The 15,972-nt window shown below is 38.4% G+C and overlaps 1 protein-coding gene across 2 annotated transcripts in view; it reads right to left on the bottom strand.

Annotated features, from left to right (window-relative positions):
• Positions 1-699: 699 nt before the first annotated feature.
• OBI1 (ORC ubiquitin ligase 1) overlaps positions 700-15,972 on the bottom strand; it is a 39,629-nt gene continuing 24,356 nt past the window's right edge. For both annotated transcript variants that reach the window (XM_039217789.1, XM_039217788.1), the window contains one exon: positions 700-2,591. In XM_039217789.1, coding sequence (XP_039073720.1) covers positions 1,076-2,591 — 1,516 coding nt within the window. In that variant the 3' untranslated portion in view covers positions 700-1,075. The remainder of the gene's footprint in view (positions 2,592-15,972) is intronic.

Raw genomic sequence — 15,972 nt, forward strand, 5'->3', positions numbered from 1 at the left:
ATACCAAACATGTTTAGAATATACTTTTTCAGAGCCCAAATTAAAAATTGTGCTTAGTTCACCTATTCTTATCTCCTTAACATTCTTCACGAAAAAATTTTTTTATCCTACATAAAAGATATTCTATTAGCCAACTAAAACTTCTTTTTCTTAAGTAAGGAAACCAGTGCAAGCAAGAATGCTACCATGCATACAGAGTTTCCACAAAGAATAGTAACATGCAAACAAGAACTTCATCACTCCAAAAAAAGCTTCCCCGGGGATAAGTGGATCAAGAACTTGGCAAAGGGCAATTCTGCACCTGTGTATCTGGAACAATAAAGCCACGATGTTTAGGACCCTCCAAAACCAACCATTCTAAGCCTTCTTTCCAAAGTAGGATCAATTTCTGATTTTCGACACACATAAAAAGATGAGCAGATGAAAGCTACCTGATATAAAACAAATATTTTCATATATAAAATGTATTCTTTCATACTAGCAAAACATTTTCACAAAAACTGGACAAAATACAATGTTAAAATTGCAAACATACATATAGAAAGCCTAAAAAAAAAAAAAAAAAGCAAATGAATATTCGACTAATGTTAGAGTACTATTTCTCCACCATGGCCTTGCCTAAAAGTTGGGCCATCACTAAACATAAATAAAAAGGGGCAGGTAAAATAACTTCCACTCAAGTGTCTTATAAGCAGTGTGTAGACAATATGAAAAGTTTTATTTAAGAAATCCACGTTCTGAAGACAACTGAGGCTCATTTACAGGCCACTGAATCTAACAGCTAAATCAAGACTCAAGAAACCAAACTACACCCAAACCAGATACGTACAATATTCATTAAAAGAAACCCTCTCCCTCTCTTTACTGATTAAAGAGATCCCCAAATGAAAATGAAAAAGGATAAATCCTTTAAAATAAAAGTATTGTGAGTACAGGCTAATTCACCATTCTGACTTGACACTTGACTACAGATTATCAATTCAAAGTTGTAGAGAGCTTTTATGAGGGGAAAAAGTAACTTTAAAAACTTATATTCCTCTCAGGACGAAAACATAAGTGACACCTTTCTAATGAGTCAACTTTTAGTTGCTTTTGATGGGCTGGCATTGGAAAGACTGCTCTGGATTTTTCTTTTCGTTGACTGATTGCTACTTTTATTCCTCTTTTCAGGCACAAAAGAAGTAGACCAAGGAGACTGAAGGTGGTTATGAAGATCATGCATCTCTGAGGTCATCTTAAACAAAGAAGATCCAAACCTTTGATCTTCAAATAGCCGGTGTGAACTGCTTAACAAAACACCCTGGGAAAACTCAGTCTGAAACAAACAGCTCGGGGGTTTGAGTTCATTAGTTCCGGGGTTAGAACTGGTATGGAGTGAAAAATCTTCATTCATTTCTTGGTCAGATGGAGAGAGGAGAAAAAAAGAAGTGGGTTTCCACTCATTTCCATTTTCTAACTGATCAGCAGTTAGAGAATCTTTAGAAAGGTTTGGCTTAGTTCTTTCATCCACCTTACCTGGTTCCTCAAGAAATTCACTGCCTTGAGAGGACTTTGATAATCCGTCCAAATCTACTGACTTAAAACCATTATTACAAGGGCTCTTGCTGTTGTCTGACTCCGACATCATTGAATCCAACTCGGATATTTTGTCAAGGTAAGCTGCGTCCATTGATGCTTCGCTGGATGTTCTCGTCCGATTCATTTCAAAACAGCGAATAGAATTCAACCTCTTGGATAAGCAAGAGCCTGATTTCTCACTTAATTTTAAAGAAATCTCTCCAACAGAATTTGCTATTGTATTTTCCTCCGAGCTTTCAAAATCCAAGCTTTGGGCATAGCTTGTGGAACAACAGTCCCAAAACCCTGTCTTTGAGGAAGTAAAACATTCTGATTTCTTTTCGTTTTCACTTCTATCATCTTCTGATGAGTCTTTAGTACAAACATTCGGAGAATCACAAAAGTCATCAAACACCAATTTTCTGAGATGGTTTGAGTGCTTTTTGGAACCTACAGCTTTGACCACAGAGCTCTCTCTGTTTTCTGGAGTACTGAGCTGAAGGCAACTAAGGGACAAAGGAGTACACGGAGCTGGAAGATCATAAAGTTCTTCATCTTTGTAGGGTATGCAATCGCTTGGCTTATTACCCCATTCTCTTTCCAAGTAAGTATCCATACTTGTATCTGTCACATCTAACATTATTTCCACCTGTTTCTGATATAGGTCTTTGTTCGCAGAACAATTTGATTCTGTTTTGCTGGTGCTTTCCTGCCTGGCAGAACTGCCAGAAGGCTTTGGCAGGTGAGAACTTGAGGTGGAGGAGCCAAGCTGCTTTCTGGCACCATCACCTGGACTGTTTGATGCCATATCCTCCTCGTCGCCTCTGCTCTCCTTGCCATCTGTAGAAAGTGCTCTCTGGCAAATGGAATTCATAGCTTCCTTCTCTTCACTTGAATTTTTTAGCTGTGCAATTTGAGATTCTAGTTCCTCTATATACTTATCACTTCGTTCCAGGGCTTTCTTGAGGCGATTGGTTTCACGTTCATGCTGTTCTACTTTGGACTGAAGAGCAGCTACTGTAAACCTTCCAAACCTGCAAGGAATGGAAGGATAGTTAACTTTACAGTTCAAGCTTTTTTCTTTCTTTTTCAAAGTTACGGGTACAAATTGTGTTGGCCCATTCTAATCTCACATACCAGTGACCTTTCAGACCAGTCGATAAATAGGTCAAAAGCAATACCAGACAGATGTAGTATCTTCAAAAAAGAGTTTTTCCACTTTATGTAATAATTTGCATAGGATAATACTGGCAAAGATCTCGTAGGATACTTTTGTGGTCAGATAAGATCCACAGTGGCAGAGAGGCAGGAACTCACTTCTGACTTCCCTTCCAAGAGCTAGCTCTATCAATTCAGCTCATATATGCATGCAGGGTTATCCCCTAAAACAATGGCAAAGATTTATGATAACATTTGAACAGTGGTCCACATCTTGAAATATTTACATTCAATCATTTTCCTATCGTACAGCAGTGTTTTACAATACATTTCTTATACAATGTCACCTTGTCAAACATAAAATGCCAATTTGAAATTCAGAAATCTTAGCAGTCCCAGCAGGGGTGGTTTTAAACACTTATTTGGACCCTTTCAATTATAGCCACCCTTGATCTGAAGCTTTTACTTGGCCTTTCTGAACACTAGGCTTTAATTCATTTCAGTTCTACTCATTTTTGTCATTTTACAACTGTGTGGGACATCAATCTCATTTCTTCCAACTTTGAAATACAAAGTCAGTGCTTGTGGTTCCAATATATTAACGCATAAAAACATTTTTACATTTCCTGAAAAGGAACATTTTGGAGAGTAACTGAAAAAGAACACATCAAAAATTCACTTCTTTTACTCAGGATTATCTTGTTTTCATTACTTCCTTAAGAATGGGTACTGAATTCAGCTCAGAAAACGCTTTTGAACACCTAGTATGGGCTGATGGTATTACCCAGAGTGGGGGATACAGAGATTAAGAAGACTGTCCTAGCTCCAATGGATATAAAATGTCTGCCTTAAATTCCATCTGAACACCAAAGAAAATTCCATCTTTCAAGAAAACTGCTTCTTATAAACCAATAAACATAGGACTTACATTCCAACCCTGTGAAAAATACTTCTCTCCACAAAAGTTCTTTAAAAAAATTTCTTTTTAATCATCTTTTTGATGACTTAAATGCTGACCCATCTTGAAGAATTCACGGATTGTCTGGAGGAAGTAATTGAGAAGGTAGCTTTTTTTTTTAAGTTTATTTATTTTGAGTGACAGAGAGTGGATCTGTGTGTACGCAAGCTAGGGAGGGGCAGAGAGAGAGGAAGAGACAGAATCCCAAGCAGGCTCCAGGCTGTCAGCGCAGAGCCCCTATGCAGGGGCTTGAACCCACGAACCGTGAGATTATGACCTGAGCCAAAATCAACAGTCAGACACTTAACCAACTGAGACAGCCAGGTGCTCCAAGAGGGTAACTTCTAAAAATTATTCTTGTCTATAGGTTTAACATTTTCTTCACTTTCCCCTTAATTACATAAAAGCAATTACAATTAAGAAAATGTACTAGGTATTAATAAAAACCATAAAAGAGAAGAAATCCACAGTAACTACCTTTTAGAGTCAACCACTACATGTTCTATGACTGTCACTCAATGCCCAACACCTCCTCCTTCAGCGCAATTCTCTCTCCAGTTCACTCCGACACAATCCCTGCTCTGGTCACTAAAGGTAAAAAGCGGGGCAAAGGTAAATATAGATTCATAAAATCTCAGAGTTAGAAAGGGCCTTCAAAGACAGTACTGAACATTGATCTACACGTTGCAATTAACTAAACTCCCAGAAAGAGCACACTCCCTTCAACCTCTAAAAAACAAAGCAAAAACCACAGGTATAACAAAAACAAAACCAAATACGATAACAAAAACCAAATACAAGCCTCCCTATTTTAAAGACAAAGTTTACTACTATGAGTATTTGGTTAAATTAATGATAGTACTTTTTCTTTGTTACAGACAAGTGTTTGGTTTGTAAATGTTGTATTTGAAAGAGCTGTAGTTCTGTGAGAGAATTTTAAAGAGTGGATGGAGATCTTAAGGACATCAGCAAAAATGTGAGTTCTTGATTATAACTACTGTGGCATAATCAAATAACCCACATATTTTTAGATGGAAAACTGTGTATGTTTATTTAATGCAAACAACAAAAGTGACAGTCTTAAATTAGCTTACCAAAAATTTTTTTCTTAAGTGTAATTTTTACAATAAAGGTAAACTCAAATGAAAACAAATGGAATGATTTAAAATCAAATAATGTTACTAGACAGTAAGTCAGCTATTACCAAAGGATGTCTTTGGGAACTCAAGAGGCTTACATAAGGAAAGACAAGTGACACGTAAGAAATGTTTCCCAAGATATTTACAGTTTTTTATGCTAGGTTTTAGCCTGGAATTTCAAACATAATGTCACTTTAAGGCGCTACATTTGCCCCTATGTTTATTTTTAAATTATGTTTTGAAAAGAAGTTAATAAATGGTCCTGAGTTGAAGTTAAAATGACAGCCCTAAGCATGTATTCTGTGTCACTTCAGAGAGAAAGCCGAAGTGCCAGGAGAACAACAAAGGCCAGCAATGGAGCGCATATGACAGGGACAAGCAAGCAGAAGTCACTGATGGAGCTGGCAGTTTTCTAAAAGGTCACCGCCCTCAATTCCCCAAAGTTCCATTTCAATACTTTACAAGTCTATAATACTTTGAGTGATCAGACCTTTTTACCATGCTAATAAGAGGCCTGTGCTGGTGGGCAAACTAACAGAAATGTATAGTGAAAGCCATGGGACTGATCAATTAATTAATCAATCAATGTAATTTGTTTCTGCCTCTCTCCCGTTAAAGTAGAAGCCCCAGGAAAGCAGGGCCATCTTCTATTTATTGCTAGCTCCCTAGAACGATTCCTGGTATACAGTAGTCCTCATTAAATACTTCTTGCATAAATGTTATTTTCTCACTTTAGGATGCATCAACGCCTGACACAGCAAGACCTAGCCAACACCGTAGGATAGGACAGGCCCAAGGTCCTTGGGCCTCTATCACATGTGTTATGAACTGCTATATTACTAAGTTGAATGTTTCATACATTTGACTCTTTTTCTTTCTCTTTTTTCACTGACACCAAAGAAACACCAAAGAGAACAATATGCAAATAGTATAATTTTGTGGGGGGTTTTTGTTTTGTTTTTTTACCACAGGTTTGCCACCTTATACTGCTCCTTACAAAAAAAGTAAAACAACAACAACAACAAACCTTACACTTCAACCTTAGCAAAAGAATGGAAACATGAGACTTCTGACATAGTTATTAGGAATTTTTAGTTACCACAGATATATCTATATTAAATTCAGCAAAGAGAGATTAATTAAGTCATATAGAAATAACAATTAGGACTACATATCTGATGCAATACTTCCATAAAAGAAGACAATGATGATAAGGGCTTATTTAACTTTGGGTTTTAATACTCTGATTCACACTAATTCCAGATATTTCCAGAGTACATAACATTAAATGAATCAATGCCAAGGCAAGCCGGAGGGAATTCTAACATCATTTACCATACTTCCTTTTCCTGAGCAAATTTCAAAATGGAGTATTTTTATAAACATTCCATTAGAGACCAAAAGGCTTTGATTTTCAAAGTAGCAGTGATGGCCAAAGTCTTCATTATGTCAGAGAAAACCTCGTAAAGCTGTTTGGGAACTGCAACTGATATACCAGAATTATGTTCTTCTGCTAGAATCTAGGAGAAGCTTAAAGGATTTTTCAACTGGTATATACATTCTGGATTAGGGCTCCTTGTCTAAAAAGTTACAGAGGTGCAAGATTGTTCCTGTCCCTACTAGCAGTAAGAGAGATGAAAGTCCTATTGGTGTGACCTTTGAGGTATTATAGAGTAGAGCGTCTTTAACAATGAAAAGTTCCTCAGTCCACATTTTCTCATAGCCCATCACATAGGAGTAATAAGATGTGCTTAAAGGGGATCTGAAGAAAGCAAATGTGGTACCAAGACCTAACCTCCAGTGCTATGCTGCCATTAACTAGTTGTGAAAACTTCACCAAATAACTTTGCCTCCCTAGTTCTCAATGGCATCCCCAACAAAAGGCATAAATGCAGCAACTGGTGGGTTGCTGAGACCACTAAACTTCAGAAATATCTTCAGGACACAGGGGACACCAAGGAACTGAATCCACCTGCCTCCCACATATCTTTGATTTTGTATCTTTTCCTTATTTGCTTGCTGGGGTAGTAATTGTAAAACAAAGTGAAAGCAATCTTTGGATCTGGATCAGCTTTTATAATCTGGCCTATGGGACAGTTTTCCAGTGTAGATATCCTTGATGTACATGGCTCTTCTATGCATAAATTTCAGTTGCCACAGTTCAGCTAAGTAACCCCAGCCACTTAACAACGTGGTTCACACTGATCATATTATATTAACTGTGACGAACTGCTTGAAATTGTATAAAATAAAAACTTCACTACTCGCTTTTCGGTTCACAAAACACTACATAAATAACAGAAGTGCCATCAGTGACCTATCAGGTCACTTCTTTCAAAGTCTGAAAGTGATTGGTCACTCTGCATCTGTTATTCAGTTCACACACAGACAGTAAAAGCACGTAGTGCTGTCACATGCATTTTACAAGGATGCATAACCAAAGACAGAACTGGCCAACAGAAATGAAGGTGGACCAAAGAAATGTAAAGTGATCAATGCTAGAAGTAAAACTGGAACCAGATGTAAATGCAGTTACTGAAGAACTTACCACCGAAATGTTGAAACTGTCACTATTGGAGAGACCTAGCAATGCCAGAGGAATTTGCGAGTGGCAAACTTACTGACATAAATGAGAGAAGTAGTTGTGATGAAAAGAATAAAGATGTCTAGAGGAAGTGACAGGCTGGTAAAAACGCTTCACATTAAAGCAATATGGAGGTAGTTCACAACATTGGAAAGCATTAAGGATAAAATGTTGGAAGCTGATGCAAACTGAGGAGTATGCCAATTCGTCAAGGCATCAGAAAAGATGCTAGCTTCATATCATAAGTTATGATAAGACAAGGACTATTCAGATTATTCTAACCACAGGGTTTTTACAAATACTTTAATTCGCAATGTTTCTAATGTTTTAAATTGTACTACGTAAATGTTAGTATACTAATTAGTTTTACTATTTATTTCCATATACATTTATAACTATTAGTAAGAGATTTGATGTTTTGACAAAAATTATTAAAGTTTATAAGGCAACTTGGCTTTTCCCACTGATTACTAAGATTGCTTTTCATGCTTTTAACCCCGGATGGCCTTTTTATGGTCATACACCACTGTGCAGAGTGAAAATTACCTATACTAAAGCAATAGTTGATATGTAAGAAAATCAAGTAAACTTATGAGTCTTGAAATTTTTTTTAAATAACTACCACTTTACTTACCCTAAAAAAGAATAACCCATTCATAGAGGGAATTTTATTGTAGAGTTGCCGGTCTCTAAAACTGCCAATTGCTTATCTTCTTACTTTGAGTTTAGAGATACTACAGAAATATCTTATTTTAATCATAGAGGAAAGGTGGGGTTTTGAAGGGAAGAACATCCCATTATTCATCTTCCTAAGTATTTTCTTCTAAAGCAAAATTCATCTGTCAGAGATTCCATAAGTTTGCAAACTCCTTTCTGACTACACATAACTTAAATGAGTAGTTTGTAATATGAGCTCTTTGGGAACATAAGTTTTGACAGGAGCAGGAAGAAAAGGGAGAGGTTCAAGTACTGGGTTCTGCCTTGTGCTATGTGTGTGTGGGGGGGGAGGGGAGGTTAAAGGGGCATATTTTAAGGAAAGAGGGCAGAGAGGACCAGGACTGTAGGAAGCTCAAAACTGTATTTGGTGGTAGGGGCCTTTCTCTCTCACCTGCTTCCAAAGGGTCATCTGTGTGTTTACCCATAGCTATTTCACTCTTGTGTATGTGTCAGGAAGATAGCAGGGAGCATTCTGTCTTTAAACTTCTAGAGAAGGGGCATCTGGGTGGCTTAGTTGGTTAAGGGTCTGACTTCGGCTCAGGTCATGATCTCAGGGTTTGTGGGTTCGAGCCCCACACTGGGCTCTGTGCTGACAGCTCAGAGCCTGGAGCCTGCTTCAGATTCTCTGTCTCCCTCTCTCTCTGCCTCTCCCCCACTCGTGCTCTGTCTCTTTCTCTCTCCCTTAAAAATAAACATTAAAAAAATTTTTTTAAAAATACGATAAACTACTAGGGAAGCTACGGAAAGTGGCTTATGCATTTTTATCTGCTGCTGAGCTGTATGACTTCCCAGTATTTCTTCAAGAGTTTTTGCTTTTTAAAATTAAGTACTCTGTTATGAAAACGCTATATTCTTAGAGAATTTATTAATCATAAAAGTACAGTCTATGGCCAATCCTAGGCACACAAGTTGGTCTCACAAAAATATATTACAAATATGAGGCAGACTGAGAGAACAGGAAGAAATTCTTCCCCCCCTGAAGACTCAAGACAACATTTCTGTTTTCTGGACTATCATCAAATACAGAAATAGCCCACCATCAAATAAATAAATAAATGAAGTGAACTTTGTGATGGAATTTACCAAGAGTAAGTATAATTAGTAAGTCTTTAACAGTAGCCTGATGATTACTGACAATGATGGGGATAAAAATAACAGTAGCAGCCACCATTTATTAAATGTTTACTTACATTAACCACATTGCTATATGTTTGTTATATATGACTGTTTTTTGTTTATTTATTTTGAGAAAGAAAGAGAGGGAGAGAGCATGAAGTGGGGGGGAGGGTGGGGGGAGAGAGAGGGAGGGGGGGAGAGAGAGAGAGAGAGAGAGAGAGAGAGAATGAATCCCAAACAGGTTCCCTGCTGTCAGTGCAGAGCCTGATGTGGGGCTCGAGCTCATGAATTTTAAGATCATGATCTGAACCAAAATCAAGAGTCTGACACTTAACCAACTGAGCCACCCAGGAGCCCCTATCTTTTTACTTGAATTTTCAGGTCAACCTTATGAAAACTGATGTTATTTTGATTTTAAAGATGAGAAATGAGAAGCTTAAAAAGACCATCTCTTGTTCAAGGATAGGATTTGAACTCAAGTCTGAGTTCAAACACCATGTCTGAAATCATATGAAGTATTTGAACATGACACTCCTTCTTAAGTAATATAAGCACCTATTTATACTATAAAGTAATGTAAAATACAAGCTAGGTTTGCTGAGCATACAGTTTGTACATACAGATAAGGAACTAACATTGTTGTAATATTTATTAATACATGCATTTGCCAATAAAACATGGTGAGGAAATACGGAAAGATACGGGAAGTCATGCAGATATGTATGCACAAAATTTATAAATATTTATCAAACACCTACTGTGTTCCAGACACAAGTTCAAGAATATTTTGCAACTTCCAAAGATCATTATTTAAGTGGCCTTGCAGGAAACTATAGCACAGACAGATCACCCTGGCAAATGCCAACCCAAAGAGGGTGGCTATTTTTTTTTTTAAGTTTATTTGAGAGACAAAGAGAGAGACAGAGACAGAGAATCCCAAACAGGCTCTGTGCTGACAGCAGGGCTGTCTGAGCCTGACACGGGGCTCAATTTTACGAACCTTGAGATCATGATCTGAGGTGAAACCAAGAGTCGGACACTTAACTGACTGAGCTACCCAGGTTCCCAAAAGAGGGTGGCTATTTTAACCAGAGATATGAAGACTAAGTCTGAACCCGAACCACGAATTTCAAAGCCCCATCTTTAATTGTGCTAACTACAGAAAGTACACAAGATCATCTTGTCTACCTCATGCATAAGTAGCAGGCATCTTCACCTGTAAGGAAACAATGCTACTTAAATGAAATGAGCAAATTTTTAAATGCAAATTTTCAGGGCCCAAACATCACATAGGGACTTGTCTTGGGGTCTTATATTGAGGCGCAAAAAAAACCCCAAAAAACAGTACAAGCTGTATTATGTTGCATCTTAGTTTTAGCAAAGAATAGAAAGTGCTTTAACATTTGCAAGAATAAAAAGTCACAATTTCCCCCTTAAAGAGGCGACATGGCAAGTGGAACCAGATAAAAGAAATAAGGCCTGTGCAGCCATCCATCCTTCCTCCCTTCACTTCCCCAAAATACTGTTTACAGATGAAGGTACAGTCTGCTTTGTAAGCTTTCAAGTGGAGAGCAGAGTTTTGAAATAACAGCTCATATTATGAACACGATTTTAAAGGAAGTTTGTGTGTGTTTATTAAACTAACCATGCATTTGTAGTTAAAAATTGTGATGCTGAAAATTCTTGCTGAGATACCTAGAAATTCTTAACACACACAAGCCTCGTGTTGGGCTGCAGATGTAAACTGAAGAGGAACAGAGTCCCTTTCGTAGTCTTTAGGAAGGGCTGACCCATATATATTTAACTGCCTATGCTGGCTGAACTACTCTTTTCACTGTGGAGCAAATTCCATTTTATTTAACAAATACATTGCATTTCAATTCCACACAGAAATGCTCCAATTTTCTGCCCCCAAAGAAAAGATCAGACTTTAAGTTTACGGGACATCAATGGGGACCCCAATCTTTCGTGAAAGGAAACAACCTATCACATGCTCTTTCCTATCTTTTTACAGTTCTAAAAGGAATAAAGGACTTGTATTTTTTCCTAAAATATAATAACCTTAACAACAGCAAAATCTCAACAGCATAAGAGAACAACTATTGTTACATGAAAAAAGCGTAATTAAAAATCTTTGGACTAGTATCTACCTTTATATTTTTCACTACAGTTAAACAGTTAAATCATCCTCTCACCAGGAGGAACAATCTAAAACAAAATAAAAAACTGTGATCCAGCCACCCTGTAATTATTATTCACTCTGATGACAGTTACTGAGGACTAAAGTAGCTGAGGGGCTACGAGAAAGGAAAACAAAAGGAGTAGAAGACATTATCCTTGTTCTCAAGCAGTTCAGTATCTTCCTGACAACCTTATTGCTCAGTCATTAGTATGCACTGCAGGCTCCTAAAATATCTTATCAATACAATAAAGACAAGTTGACAGAAAACTGCAGGAACTGTCCATCCCCAATTAGCTGAATACCCAGAGAAGGGCCCCTCAGGCGGCTGAGGGGCCTGAGCACACCTGGCTGTCACAGTCTGGCCCCAGGGTATCATCAGGCTCCCCTGACAGTCTACAAGCTCCCCTTCCGGGAAAACCAAAGGGCATAGCAGAATCAGTCATCAGATCAGGCTGGGGTCAAATACCATGAATCATGGCGTTTGTCAGAGCAGAATCATGAGAAGCAAAAAAGGCCAGAACAGGTCAAGAAGGGACAATAGCCAAGGCCAACAGAAGTGTTGCTGAGGAAGCCAAAAGGCAGAAGTCTGAGTGGTACTGGCATGTCTTGAGACACAGTTTAGGAAAAGCAGAACTGTCAACCAAAAAGGAGTCACAGCTCAGAGTCAGCATGGAGACAGATAAGGGCAGGATATGCTCAGTTCAAGTAAGGAAACTCAGACATGAAATCTTGTCCAGGAGCCCAGCAACATGGCCTTCTCCTTTCCCCTTTCCTCCTCCCAACCTCTAGTACAACTTTGGAGAACTTCAGGAAATCCCTCTGTTCTTCTCATTTGGAGAAAATGTCAAGAATCTTGGATTTCCAGTCCTCATAAACTCTTTGTACTTTAAGCTTCAAGAAAGCTCAAAATCTTAACTCCCCGGTTAGCTCCCTCCAAGTTGCAGATGGAATATTAGAGTATAAGGACTCTTTCCATCTGCCAGGCTCCAGAGAAGGAACACATCTTCACACACATGTATTTTGTACAGATACATACATGCATGCATTTTTTAAAATGTTGCTTTAGGAAGCAATGTGGTAGATTAACTGAGCATGACAGTCATGGAACTGGTCAGTATACCATGTGATCCTTAGTAATATAAGAACAATGGAAATAAGAGGAAAGTACTTCCACTATCTTAGGGAATCATGGAGGACTTCACAGATAGAGTGACAAGTGGAGAGGAATTAACCAGGCAGAATAAAAAAGGAGAAACTAATGGGAAGGACAAGGGAAAGTAAAGGAAAAAGCATGAGCAAAGGTGTAAGGCTATGTCACAACATGGTGAATCTGGGCCCAGTGTGAAATTCAACATGGACAAAGGTTGGAGAGGACAGAAAAAGGCCAAAGCTCAAGTCATATTGTAAAGAGCCTTACACACTTACATAGAAATTTGAGGACAATGGGGAATCATCAAAGGTTATTAAGCAAAGGAGTGAGATGATCAAATTTATATTCTAGAATTCTGGCAACAATAAGGCAGACACTTGAGAGTGGAGAGTGGAAAAGAAGAGCAATCAGTTGGAAGGTTGTTTAAAATAGGCTAAGCAAGAAATCATGTGGATCTAAACTAGGAGGAATGAGAAGATGGATTAAAGAGACATCCAAGAGGTAGGACAGAAAGAATATACTGAACAATTGGGTGTAGGATGAGGAGAAAGGGTAGAGAAACAGAGAACTGAAGTTTTTATCTTAGGCTACCAGATGAGTAGTAAAGCCATTAAGGAGGATGGGAACAGAGTAAGAGGATAAACAATCTTTTGAGTAGAATGGAGAACTGATACATTTATTTACATATATACCTCTATTAGTTCTTTGTGCTACGTATTGTTCCAAGGCCATAAAATTATTTGTTAATCCTCTCAATAACACATCACCCACATTTTACATAAAGAAAATGACGGCTCCAAGGGATTAAGTAATTTATTGAACGTTATTTATCTATTCATTTAATTATTCAGCATATATTTACCAGGTGCCTTTCAGGTGCTGATGTTTTGCAAGTGAAGGAAGTAGGCAGCAAGATCCTTACTCTTGCAGAGCTTAGATTTGGAATGGAGGAGACAGACAACAAACAGATCAAGCAAGTAAACAAACAAGATAATTTCAGACTGATAAGGCCTAGGAAGACAAAAATACTATAACCTCGGTTCAGCATTAGCTGTGGGCTCTGTTACAAGGGCATTTCAAGTTTTAATTCATTTAACCCTTCCTATAAACTGTAAGATCAGTACTACTACTGGCCTCAATTCACAGAAGACAAAAATGGAACTACAAAAAGGTTACCTATCTTCCCCCAGATCACAGAGCTAGTAAACACAAAACCAGAGTTCATACTAGGAAGTCTGGTTCTGGAGCCCGTGCTCACAAACACACGCTATCCTGCTTCACCAAGCCGTGACTCTATTACTATGGTATCACAGTAAGACAGGGTAAGGAAGCAGAAGGTATGAAAGCAAAATGCTGCTTTAGAATGAATATTCAGGAAAAGGTCTCCGAATCTGATGACAGAATGAGTCAGCCATATAAAGATCTGGAAGCAGAACATTCTAAGCAGGGAGAAAAAGTCCACCATGTTTCAGAAACACAAAAAGATTCTGGATTTTGCCTCCAGAATGTCTGGAGCAGGATGAGCTCGGGGAATGAGCATGAGATGAAGCGGGAACAGGCAAACATGGAGTAGTCTGTGAAGAAACTGACTGTACTTCAGGAAAAAAATGGACAATTTTAGGTAGGAGACTTATCTAATTTGATTTATGTTTTATAAAAAGACAATTTCAAGTATGGTGAAAATGAATTGGGTAAGGGAAGGAGGGGCAGAGTGGAAATAGGTAAATCTGAAGCCAGGTAGTCTGTCTCCAGAGCTAAGCATTTATTTAAAGATAAGCTGCTTTGTGGTGAATTTAAGGTATAGGATCTTGGGTGAAGGTATCAAATAGACAGATGGGAATACAAATGTACAGCTGAGGAAAAAAGATGAGGCCAAACAAAGATTAGATTTTATTTTATAATCTCTGATATACAGGTAGATGATTATTAAAGCCATGGGTGTAAATGAGATAGCTCAAGGAACACAAATACAGCAAAATGGGAAGGAAGCCCAGGTCATAATCTATGAAATCTCTTCTTTCCTTTTCAGAGTAGATTTTTTCTTACACTAATAACAGGGAATACTGCTCACTATCCAGAGAGTGTCTGGAGCCTTTATCTTCCCTCACAAGGAGCAGGGGCATGGGGGAAGATTGGTCCATAATGACAAGTCTTGGGGTTGCTATGCAGTAAAAGAGCTGCATGCCGGGAAACATTATCAAATCCATAGATCTCACTAAAGACACAATAACAAGAACACATAACATTCCTGAATACGTATTTATAGAAAGGAAAGCCATTAATCCAATTATAACCAAGTTTTATATTAATAACCCATGGAGTTTTAAAGTAAGTTAGTAGATGAGGGCAGGAACTGGTACTCCGCTAAAGCCTCATACTAGTGGCCACAATCTCTGCTTACTGTGCCTAGAGGGAGGAAAAAGGGCACAACTCAACAGAGAGATCTCAAGAGAGAGGGCATGAAACTTTCAAATGCTTTACAAGTCAATTCTTCATATCTCTTCAAGCCAAAAAAAAAAAAAAAAAATCACTAAGGAACTCCTAACTTTATCAGGACAACTCTATCTACATTTCTGGGCACAGTTTAGGGATAGTAATTGAAGCCATGGGAATTTAGGAATATGAGAAATGTAACACTAAAGTCTTCCCTTCAGCTTATTCTTTTTTTTTTTTTTTTTTTTTTTTAATTTTNTCTAGGAGAGAGAGAGAGAGAGAGACAGCGTGAGCAGGGGAGGGTCAGAGAGAGAGGGAGTCACAGACTCTGAAATAGGCTCCAGGCTCTGAGCTGGCAGTCAGCACAGAGCCCCACGCGGGGCTCGAACCCACGAACCGCAAGATCGTGACCTGAGCGAAAGTCGGACGCTTAACCGACTAAGCCACCCAGGTGCCCCTTCAGCTTCTTATTCTTGTTGTTTCTTACCACACAGAAGTGTGACACTCTTCGTGTTCCCCACTAAGTAGGGGACCGAGAACATGCCTTTCCGTTTAAAGCAGAGAGTGATGGATGTGGTAGAGTCATGCTACCCAGCTACTGAAGTGGGGTGATGACAGTCACAATGAAGAGATGTGCAAATTACATAGAGGACTTCTGCTCTGCAAAGTCTGAGAAGGAAGCCACCATGTTTCTCGAGCATAACTGCAGCTACTACTGGAGACAAGGGACTGGAGCTAAAGGGACTACTTGATATTCCTAACAGCTCAAGCTGTTTCCTCTGGCTCAGAATGTCTTTCTCCTCATGGAACTCTCTGTCCTTCAAAGCTAGGCTCAAGTCTTGCGTCTCTGATAAAGACTTACCACTGCAACACCCTTGTCATTTTCTGAACTCGTCTTGCTATCTTTACTATTTGGTTTAGTATATTTAGTATTTAATTGTTTCACATATTTTTGCTTCTTGCCTTCATTAGATTATG

The sequence above is a fragment of the Hyaena hyaena genome, unplaced genomic scaffold (assembly GCF_003009895.1).
Source record: "Hyaena hyaena isolate Hyena2069 unplaced genomic scaffold, ASM300989v1 scaffold_715, whole genome shotgun sequence".
NCBI classification, from domain to species: domain Eukaryota; kingdom Metazoa; phylum Chordata; class Mammalia; order Carnivora; family Hyaenidae; genus Hyaena; species Hyaena hyaena.